This window comes from Gossypium hirsutum, chromosome D05 (genome assembly GCF_007990345.1).
Source record: "Gossypium hirsutum isolate 1008001.06 chromosome D05, Gossypium_hirsutum_v2.1, whole genome shotgun sequence".
Classification (NCBI taxonomy): domain Eukaryota; kingdom Viridiplantae; phylum Streptophyta; class Magnoliopsida; order Malvales; family Malvaceae; genus Gossypium; species Gossypium hirsutum.
In genome coordinates, this window is record NC_053441.1 from 42,396,646 (window position 1) to 42,405,904 (window position 9,259).

The 9,259-nt window shown below is 35.4% G+C and overlaps 1 protein-coding gene across 1 annotated transcript; it reads left to right on the top strand.

Annotated features, from left to right (window-relative positions):
• Window positions 1-538: 538 nt before the first annotated feature.
• Window positions 539-2,989, top strand: LOC107943537 (uncharacterized). The gene is made up of 3 exons (XM_016877284.1): window positions 539-589; window positions 699-2,201; window positions 2,420-2,989. The coding sequence occupies exons 1-3, from the start codon at window positions 539-541 to the stop codon at window positions 2,987-2,989; spliced, it is 2,124 nt and encodes a 707-aa protein (XP_016732773.1).
• The last annotated feature ends 6,270 nt before the right edge of the window (window positions 2,990-9,259 follow it).

Here is a 9,259-nt window from a genome sequence, read left to right on the forward strand (position 1 = left end):
TTGTTGGTTGAAGAATTGGCATAGGGTCTACTAACTCCTTTTCGCTTAAGTTGCTTTTCAACCTTAATCGCCATGTGAACCATGTCCATCACTTCAACATAGTGTTGTAGTTCAACTATGTTGGCAATGTCACGGTTTAAACCCGCAAGGAACCTAGCCATGGTTGCCTCTCGATCCTCCTCGATATCAGCTCGAATCATCGCTATCTCCATCTCCTTATAATAATCTTCAACACTTCTATTTCCTTGAGTAAGGTTTTGAAGTCGTTGATAAAGATCTCGATGGTAGTATGATGGAATAAATCTTTTCCGCATGACTGATTTCATTTCTCCCCAAGTAGAGATGGGTCTTTCACCATTTCGTCGTCGACTAGTTACAAGCTGGTCCCACCACACTATGGCATAATCAGAAAACTCAATTGCCGCCAAATTGTGTGAAATTTTCTTTGTGAGGAATTGGTGAGAATTTTGTGGTGAGGTATTTAATTTTCTATTATTATTATTATTATTTTTAACATTTCTTCTTTTAGTATATAATCATGTCTCAAGATACCGAGCAAAACGTGGTGGGAAGACCTGAAAGGCAACCGGTAAGAAAGTCGCACCGGGAGGAGGAGGAGTTCCCGATTTAGGCCAACAAGCCCTCTTAAGAGAATTTCAATGAATGCTCCGTAACGAGCTTGAATCCATCAATGAGAGGCTAGATCGAGTGGAAGGAGGGCCAACACGAGAAGGAACCCTCAAGGACTGAGAAGGGAGCGGGGGCGAGCAAGACCTTTTGTGGATGATCCCTTCGAGCCAAGCGAGGAGGAAAGTGACCAAGCATTGGATCAAAATGAAAGACGACGAGGTCAAAGGAATAGGGGTCCTAGAGATCGAGGCCAAGTTGATGATGATTTAAAAGGTATTAAACTATCCATTCCTCCCTTTCATGGGAAATCTGATCCGGAAGCCTATCTAGAATGGGAGAGAAAAATAGAGGTGATCTTCGAGTGTCATAACTACTCGGAGAGCAAAAAGGTGAAATTGGCGGTAATCGAGTTCTCCGATTACGCAATGGTATGGTGGGATCAACTCACAACGAGTCGAAGAAGGAACGGGGAGCAGCCAATCTCATCTTGGACCGAAATGAAAGCCGTAATGCGTAAGCGATTTATACCCTCTTACTATTATCGTGAACTTTATCAAAAATTGCAGAATCTTACGCAAGGAAATCGAAGTGTGGAGGACTACTTCAAAGAAATGGAAATTGCCATGATTCGAGCAAACGTGGATGAAGATCGTGAAGCAACCATGGCTCGATTCTTAGTCGGCCTTAATCGTGACATAGCTAACGTGGTGGAACTTCAACACTATGTCGAAGTTGTTGATATGGTACATGTTGCCATCAAAGTCGAAAAACAATTGAAGAGAAAAGGAACTAGCCGAACCTTTCCTAGCACTAACAATTTTCAAAGGGGGAACCAAGGCACGGGTAAGAAAGACTTCACTAATCGCACTAAAGATCACCCTTTGTCTTCTAAGGTGAGTAAACCCGTTGGTGAAACAAGCAAAGGTAAAGAAGTTGTCATGCCGAATCGATCACGAGAAATAAAGTGTTTCAAGTGTTTAGGGAGGGGCCATATTGCAAGTCAATGCCCTAACCAAACTAACATGATATTACGGGCTAATGGAGAGATCGAATCGGAGGAAGACGATGATGAAGAACCCGATGAAACCACCGAAGAAGAAGACGAACTTGAATATGTTGTTGATGGCGAATTCCTCGTCATTAAACGAAGTCTTAGTCTTCAAAGCGTTGAAAACGAACAGCAAAGGGAGAACATTTTCCATACACGTTGCCATGTCCAAGGCAAGGTGTGCAGCTTGATCGTTGATGGCGGGAGTTGTACAAATGTGGCCAGCACCTTAATGGTTGAAAAACTCGGCTTGCCAACAACTAAGCACCCTCAACCTTACAAACTTCAATGGCTTAATGATGGAGGGGAGTTGAAGGTAACTAAGCAAGTTTTGGTGTCGTTCACTATCGACAAATATTTCGACAAAGTTTTATGCGACGTAGTACCTATGCATGCTGGTCATATGTTATTGGGTCGTCCATGGCAATTCGACCGTAAAGCTATTCATGATGGTTTTACAAACCGCTACACTTTCAAGTTTGAAGGCAAGAATGTCACCTTAGTCCCGATGACACCGAGGCAGGTTTATGAAGACCAATTGAAGTTAAGAGAGTCTTTTGAAAAATTTCGAGAGAATGAAAAAGAAAGCGAAAAACACACTGAGAAAAAAAAAGAAAAACTTTTGAAAAGTGTGAAAGAAAATAATAAATCGATTGAACAAAAAATAGAGAAGAAAAAGAGCAAAAGAAAATGAGTGTTTATGCGAAAGAGAGTGATTTTAGAAAGTCTTATTTGATGCAGCAATCGGTTCTTGTACTTATGTACAAGGAAACTCTTTTGAATACTAACGAGTTGGATCCAAATCTGCCCTCTTCGATTGTTTCTCTTTTGCAGGAATTTGAGGACGTGTTTCCGGAAGACATTCCTAATGGGTTACCGCCCATTCGAGGAATAGAACATCAAATTGATTTCATTCCCGGAGCCTCCATTCCCAATCGACCAGCTTATCGTACAAATCCCGAAGAGACCAAAGAATTGCAAAAACAAGTCAATGAACTTATGGAGAAGGGATATATACGAGAAAGTCTTAGTCCTTGCGCTGTACTGATTTTATTGGTGCCAAAAACGGATGGAACATGGCGTATGTGCGTAGATTGTCGCGCGGTAAATAAGATCATTATTAAGTATCGACATCCGATACCGCGACTCGATGATATGTTGGATGAATTAAGTGGTGCTCGAATATTTTCTAAAATTGATCTAAAGAGCGGATACCACCAAATTCAGATGCGTGAGGGGAACGAGTGGAAAACTGCTTTTAAGACGAAGCATGGACTCTACGAGTGGTTGGTTATGCCATGTACAAGGTGATGCGATCCCGGTTGCATCATGTTACGACACAACTCGATGCTACCGAGATTGGCCCAAACTCGAGGGGCCCAAGTGCAAAATGAAGTTTTTAATTTCAGTTTGTCAATTTGGCAGCTGGAAAATAAGGAGTTTGATTCATTAATTTTTAGTTATTTTAGTTTGTGTTTTTAATTATGTCATAGTTTGCACATCATTAATATGTGTTCTGCATTTAATAAAGTCATGCATTATGTAACTTTCATGTTGTTAAGTTTGCATCATTAAATTAAGTCAAGTTAGTTTAATTATGTAACTTTCATGTTAGTTAAATTTGCATTTCAAAACCATGCATTTAAGCATCTTAGTTTAATAAATGAGTTGCTGGACATTTATTCAACTCATCTTAGTTTTAATTAATAAGTGTTTTTGTAGAACTTTATTTAATAAGTGTTGTTCTTAATTAATCTAGTTCCTAGGATTATTTATTGATGCATGAGTTAAGTCCATTTAATTATACTTCTTTAATTAAACTAGTTGCTGGAATAATTATTGCACATATGTTTTAGTTCATTTATTTAAGTAAGTTTAATGTTTATTATGATTAATAAGTGTTTTCATTTGTTTAATAAACTCATTTTAATGTGTTTATTGCAGGTGACTTTTTAGCTTATAGTGGTTACAATTTAAGGCTATTACACATTTAATTAAGTGGTTGTTCAAGTTCTTTTGAGTTACAATTAAAGGGGCTGTTATAAAGGGAGCTTAAAATCATTAAAGGAGTTTTTAAAGAGCATTTTATGCCCTTTAAAATTCAGCAGCAACTCTTCCACTTCCAGCCGTTTTTGGAGCTTTCAAGAGAAATTAATCAAGCCTTTGAATGTCATTAAGGAGCTGGTTAAGAGATGGTGTCTATTTAACTAGCCAAGGACAACTCAAGAGTCATTTTCTAAGCCATTAAAGACATTCAAATCAGCTGAATTAGTGACACAATGAAGGTTAAACACAAAAGAACTTTTCAAGATTTTAGTCACAACTTGAGCAAATAAACTCAAAAGAACAACATATGAATCAATGCCGGGATCAAAAACAGAAATTGGTATTACCTTTTTCTTCAATGGAAACAAACCTGTTTCACAAGATATTTGAAGATTATAGTTTCGAAAATTAGAATTCCATGGTCCAAATCCCTTAAACAATGATATGGAACAGCATTCACCGGGATCAAAGACAAAGTTTTTGTTCACCATTTCAATTTGACCAGAAAAATTTGTGGCTAGTAACTTATGAAGAACTTGAAGCACATTAAAGTTAAAATCATGCAACACATGTTTGAATCCATTAAGCAACAATATACAACAACCTCCAGAATCAAAAATTTGATTTTGACTTGGCAAGCCAACGAAATTCATATGTTTGGTTTTCGAACTAAATAAAGATAAAACTTGAAGCAAATAGAAGGGGTCAACACTTTGATTCAAAATACAATTTTGATACTCACCTTCGCTTGACGTCAACTTAGGAATACAGGCTCTGGGTTTAAAAACATGGTTTTGATCAGTCGTTCCGTAACGTAACAAAAACTTCACTTTCACCAAGACATCACACATGCCAAATAAAGAAGATGTAGGCAAAAAATAAATTCAAACAATGAAATCTCTCAAATCTCATGCAAATATACGAAGATCTCACACTAAGAGTTAAAAAATTTTCATTACCATCACGATCAAACAGATTGAGCGTTTCACATGAAAGCTCTTTATCAAACATGATCAGATTTTGTATTTGTGGATTTAATCGAACAACATCAAAAGATTTTTCAACACAAAACTTATTGAGTGAACAACTCTTCATGCCTCCACTTAAAACGAATTTGTCAACCACAAATAGCGAGTAACAATTAACCAAATCAAAATAAGGAGATCTTTTTAAAACTAAGTTATCGGAAATTTTATCAACAACTTTCAAACCTGATTGCCATGATTCATTGACTAAAAACTTCTTACCTTGCTTACCTTTAAGCGCTTGAACCTTACCTTTTTCTATCAAATGGAATCGTCTCTCATCAGGAAGGTAATGAAGTTGAAACTTGTCATTTGAATCTCTAGAAACCTGGAAAGAAGAAACAATATGAGGACAACTTACAGATTGGTTAGTAAAAACATTCCTCGCTTTTTCTTGTTGACTTTCATCTTTTCCACTCGTTTCTTTTTCAACTTCTCTTTCTTTTTCCACAATCTCTTTGTTTGTTGAAAACTCACTTTCACTCATCAATTCTCTTTCATTTTCAACAACACTTGTTTCTCGCACTCTTTCTTTTCTTTCTCCAATCTTTTTCTCTTTTCAATTTTGTTTCTTTTCGGTTTCTTTTTCTTTCGTCACTCTTTTCTTCTCTCAACTTTATTACAAAATGGAGATAATACAAAAGAATTAGAACAATAGACTTTTCGTTGGAAAGAAATGGAAGAATCTTCATAAGAGTCACGATCAACTCTTCGTGAATAAACCTCCATGGATGAGTTCTTATACGAAACACATTCACTTCTTCGTAAGGATTTTTCTGTAGATGAATACTTTGATGCATACGAAGAATGACTTGTACTTTCTCGTTCGTTACCTTGATAGGCTTCAAACTCATAGCTGGATTTATTTCGGCCTAAATTCCTTGAAGAATAGGAATCTGGATAAGGGTCTCTTTTCACATATTCGTCGAATGTTTGTCTCCTTGATGATCTCATTTTCGTCCTTTCATTTGGATAAATTTTCTCTCGTTGGGTTCATGCTTGATGACTCTGCTCTTCGACACGATCCAATCGTTTCTTGATGGGTTTGAGTTTTCGATCAAATAGATGCTCCATTTCATGCGTAAAGGCTTGGAGTGTAAAATCTGGCACACTTCCTCCAACAATTCTTACAGGACGGAATCCAACTCCCTTGTCTGAATTTTTTTCCAAACTTCGTGACATTTTTTCTAAGAACTCACAACAAAGAATCTCACTATCCACTCACAATGAAATCTCACACACTTGGCTTTTTTTCTCTTGAATAAACTCACTAGTCTCTTGCCTCTTTCCACTCACTCCTCCTCTCTAAGTTCTTAGGAATTATTTAAACTTAAAAAGCAATTATTGTGGGTCGGCTTACAACTTGATGTTTGGGCTTGGTAAGATTATTGTAGGACAAAGGAAGGTAGGCTTGAAACAAAGAAATGAAAAGGTTGGGTGTGGCGAAATAGTAGAAGGTAATAATGACTAAAATTTGGGTAGCAAACAAAAACTAAATTTCAAAACTAGCTTTCTTTTTTTTTTCACAATTTTTTTTCACAATTTTTTTTTCAAATTTTTTTTTCACAACTTGATATCCAATCTTTTAAGTTTGAATGGAAACCAAAATTTTTTTTTTTGAATTTTTTTTTCGAGTTTTTTTTTCGAGAAACTACTATACCATAATGCCGACAATGTCGATTCTTACTCCAAATTCGCTAGCTCTGATACCAATTTGATACGAAAAAGGTAAGGTTCAAGCGCTTAAAGGTAAGCAATGTAAGAAGTTTTTAGTCAATGAATCATGGCAATCAGGTTTGAAAGTTGTTGATAAAATTTCCGATAACTTAGTTTTAAAAAGATCTCCTTATTTGATTTGGTTAATTGTTACTCGCTATTTGTGGTTGACAAATTCGTTTTAAGTGGAGGCATGAAGAGTTGTTCACTCAATAAGTTTTGTGTTGAAAAATCTTTTGATGTTGTTCGATTAAATCCACAAATACAAAATCTGATCATGTTTGATAAAGAGCTTTCATGTGAAACGCTCAATCTGTTTGATCGTGATGGTAATGAAAATTTTTTAACTCTTAGTGTGAGATCTTCGTATATTTGCATGAGATTTGAGAGATTTGATTGTTTGAATTTATTTTTGCCTACATCTTCTTTATTTGGCATGTGTGATGTCTTGGTGAAAGTGAAGTTTTTGTTACGTTACGGAACGACTGATCAAAACCATGTTTTTAAACCCAGAGCCTATATTCCTAAGTTGACATCAAGCGAAGGTGAGTATCAAAATTGTATTTGAATCAAAGTGTTGACCCCTTCTATTTGCTTCAAGTTTTATCTTTATTTAGTTCGAAAACCAAACATATGAATTTCGTTGGCTTGCCAAGTCAAAATCAAATTTTTGATTCTGGAGGTTGTTGTATATTGTTGCTTAATGGATTCAAACATGTGTTGCATGATTTTAACTTTAATGTGCTTCAAGTTCTTCATAAGTTACTAGCCACAAATTTTTCTGGTCAAATTGAAATGGTGAACAAAAACTTTGTCTTTGATCCCGGTGAATGCTGTTCCATATCATTGTTCAAGGGATTTGGACCATGGAATTCTAATTTTCGAAACTATAATCTTCAAATATCTTGTGAAACAGGTTTGTTTCCATTGAAGAAAAAGGTAATACCAATTTTTGTTTTTGATCCCGGCATTGATTCATATGTTGTTCTTTTGAGTTTATTTGCTCAAGTTGTGACTAAAATCTTGGAAAGTTCTTTTGTGTTTAACCTTCATTGTGTCACTAATTTGTTTTATTGTTTTGTAGGTGGCGTTGTTAGGTGGTACCCTCCTAAAGAGGGAGGGCATGCAAATAACCTACTTTCTTGTCGAGCCGTATATGATTCACACGTTCTTGAAAGTGACTTTGTCAGGTTTATGACCAACGAGGTTTGTGACCTTGAGAGGTTTGTCGCGAGCAAATGGCCCGATTTGAGGAGAAATCGTTTTCAAGAGGGAGGGTATGATGCGATCCCGGTTGCATCATGTTACAACACAACTAGATGCTACCGAGATTGGCCCAAACTCGAGGGGCCCAAGTGCAAAATGAAGTTTTTAATTTTAGTTTGTCAATTTGGCAGCTGGAAAATAAGGAGTTTGATTCATTAATTTTTAGTTATTTTAGTTTGTGTTTTTAATTATGTCATAGTTTGCACATCATTAATATGTGTTCTGCATTTAATAAAGTCATGCATTATGTAACTTTCATGTTAGTTAAGTTTGCATCATTAAATTAAGTCAAGTTAGTTTAATTATGTAACTTTCATGTTAGTTAAATTTTCATTTCAAAACCATGCATTTAAGCATCTTAGTTTAATAAATGAGTTGCTGGACATTTATTCAACTCATCTTAGTTTTAATTAATAAGTGTTTTTGTAGAACTTTATTTAATAAGTGTTGTTCTTAATTAATCTAGTTCCTAGGATTATTTATTGATGCATGAGTTAAGTTCATTTAATTATGCTTCTTTAATTAAACTAGTTGCTGGAATAATTATTGCATATATGTTTTATTTCATTTATTTAAGTAAGTTTAATGTTTATTATGATTAATAAGTGTTTTCATTTGTTTAATAAACTCATTTTAATGTGTTTATTACAGGTGACTTTTTAGCTTATAGTGGTTACAATTCAAGGCTGTTACACATTTAATTAAGTGGTTGTTCAAGTTCTTTTGAGTTACAATTAAAGGGGCTGTTATAAAGGGAGCTTAAAATCATTAAAGGAGTTTTTAAAGAGCATTTTATGCCCTTTAAAATTCAGCAGCAACTCTTCCACTTCCAGCCGTTTTTGGAGCTTTCAAGAGAAATTAATCAAGCCTTTGAATGTCATTAAGGAGCTGGTTAAGAGATGGTGTCTATTCAACTAGCCAAGGACAACTCAAGAGTCATTTTCTAAGCCATTAAAGACATTCAAATCAGCTAAATTAAAGTGATTTTATGGAAGGAGTTATTTGGTTCAAAGAATAAGAAAAGACATCAGTTTTTATGGCACATTAAGTGGATGTTTTTGACCATTCGGTTACCTTGTTTTAGCATTATAAATAGATGTAATCAGCCATAGAGAGGAAGAACTTTTTGCTGAATATAGATGAAATATTTGAATTGTGAGTTATCCAATTCTCTTTGTTCTTACGGAATTGATTTGACTTATCAAGCTTAGCTTGTGGCGTCTATCCATTTCTTGTTTTTGAACTTATCACTTTCATAGTGTGGCGTTCATCATATACCAAGGTTCCTATCATTCTTAATAGTGGGTCTAGGTCTTTTCTTTGTTGTTTTTCCTATACTGTCATTCACCTAAGAGCTACTTTGAGTCTCGGGTCAACAACTTCTATTGTTGGTTCATTCTCTGCCCTTAGCCAAATTTTTCCCTTCGTTGTTAAACCCATTTCCCTTTTAAACGTTTGTTTGTAGCCTTTCTTCTATCTTGAAACAAACTTAGCCTTACTCAAATTCACGATCTAGCAAACACTAACG